At 41.9% G+C, this 1,401-nt stretch overlaps 1 protein-coding gene across 1 annotated transcript in view; it reads right to left on the bottom strand.

Moving 5' to 3' along the window:
- The window catches only part of PTPRA (protein tyrosine phosphatase receptor type A), a 97,447-nt gene that overhangs the window by 2,447 nt on the left and 93,599 nt on the right, over positions 1-1,401 (bottom strand). Inside the window, 1 exon segment of the mRNA XM_005427753.2 lies at positions 722-847. Within this exon segment, the coding sequence (XP_005427810.2) occupies positions 722-847 (126 nt within the window).

The raw sequence follows: 1,401 nt of genomic DNA, 5'->3' as shown, positions 1-1,401 counted from the left end.
CAATATAATACAATATAATACAATATAATATAATAATAAATTGGCCTTCTAAGAACATGGAGTCATGTTCATCATTTCCTTCCTGCCATGGGGGACCCCAAAAATACCACAGGGATTTTTGGAAGAGGCAAGCAAAATCCTTGTAGGAAAGCTGCTTGTGGAGGAATGGCATTCCCAGGGTAAGGAGCAGGGGAAGTGTGGGGAATGGGGAGCAGGAGGGAGGCTTGCTGGTGAGGGCAGCAGTAATGAGGAGCAGGACAGGGATATAGGGATAAAATCCCTTTGGGACAATGGGGAGCTGATGGAACACCAGCTCATGGCAGTGAAACCCAGGAGCATGCAGAGGTCCCCAGGTGTCACAGACATATTTTCTGAAAAATCCTTTCAGCTTCTCCATGTTTTGCTACTTTGGAATGTGATTTGGAGAATTGTTTACCCAGCATGTGAAATTGTTTTTAATTAATGGCCAATGACAGCCAGCTGTGTCAGACTCTCTGAGTCTGTCACGAGATTTTATTATTCACTCCTTTCCAGCTTTCTGATGAAATCCTTTCTCTCTATTTATTTAGCATACTTTTAATACATCATTTTCTTTTAATATATATCATAAAATAATAAATCAACCTTCTGAAACACGGAGTCAAGATTCTCATCTCTTCTCTTGTCCTGGGGACCCTCAAACACCACCCACCACACCAAGGGGGAGCAGCCAGGCTCTTACCCTGGTGTTGGTCACCAGCAGGTCCCTCACTGTGTAGCTCTCACACTCCTCCTCCTTCTTCAGCTCCACCGTGATGTCCCCGTAGGACACGGAGCCGTCGGACGGCCAGTACTGGGCACACTTCTCCTGAGGAGGCAGCACAGGAGGGTTGGGAAGGATGAAAGTTTTGATAAGAAAGTCTCACAGATGTGTGTGCTTAGCAGAAAGATTTTTGGGTGTAGAGTTTGATGAAGGAATAGAGATGGAAGCAAGTTTGGATATAGAAGAAAAGAATTGCTGAGCGACTCTTACTGGATAACCAAGGAAGCAAAGGGTGTGTTAGTTAGAAGGGGTTTTTATGACAGAGCAAAGGATAAAGCCACCTCAAACAAGAAGATGTTTTTACCAAGCAGAAAGATAGCACAGGCAAACAAATCAGCAAATGTTGCAAGTAGAAAAAAGGTCTCAGAATTTTCTACTGCAAGAAATCTGAAAAACATCTTCTAGCTTAAACTGTAATGTACTGACTTTTAGTGATTGGAGGACAGTAACATGAATATGGTAATTACAGTAGTTATGATAGGCTAGAGATAAAAGTTAAGGTATAGATTGATTCTGCTGTATGAAGATGCTCAGCAAAGAAAAGTATAGAATGCATTGTGAGCAAAAGAAAAGTATAGAATGTATTTGTAAACTAAACT

The sequence above is a fragment of the Geospiza fortis genome, unplaced genomic scaffold (assembly GCF_000277835.1).
Source record: "Geospiza fortis unplaced genomic scaffold, GeoFor_1.0 scaffold180, whole genome shotgun sequence".
Classification (NCBI taxonomy): Eukaryota; Metazoa; Chordata; class Aves; order Passeriformes; family Thraupidae; genus Geospiza; species Geospiza fortis.
This window is presented reverse-complemented; position numbering and strand designations above follow the sequence as displayed.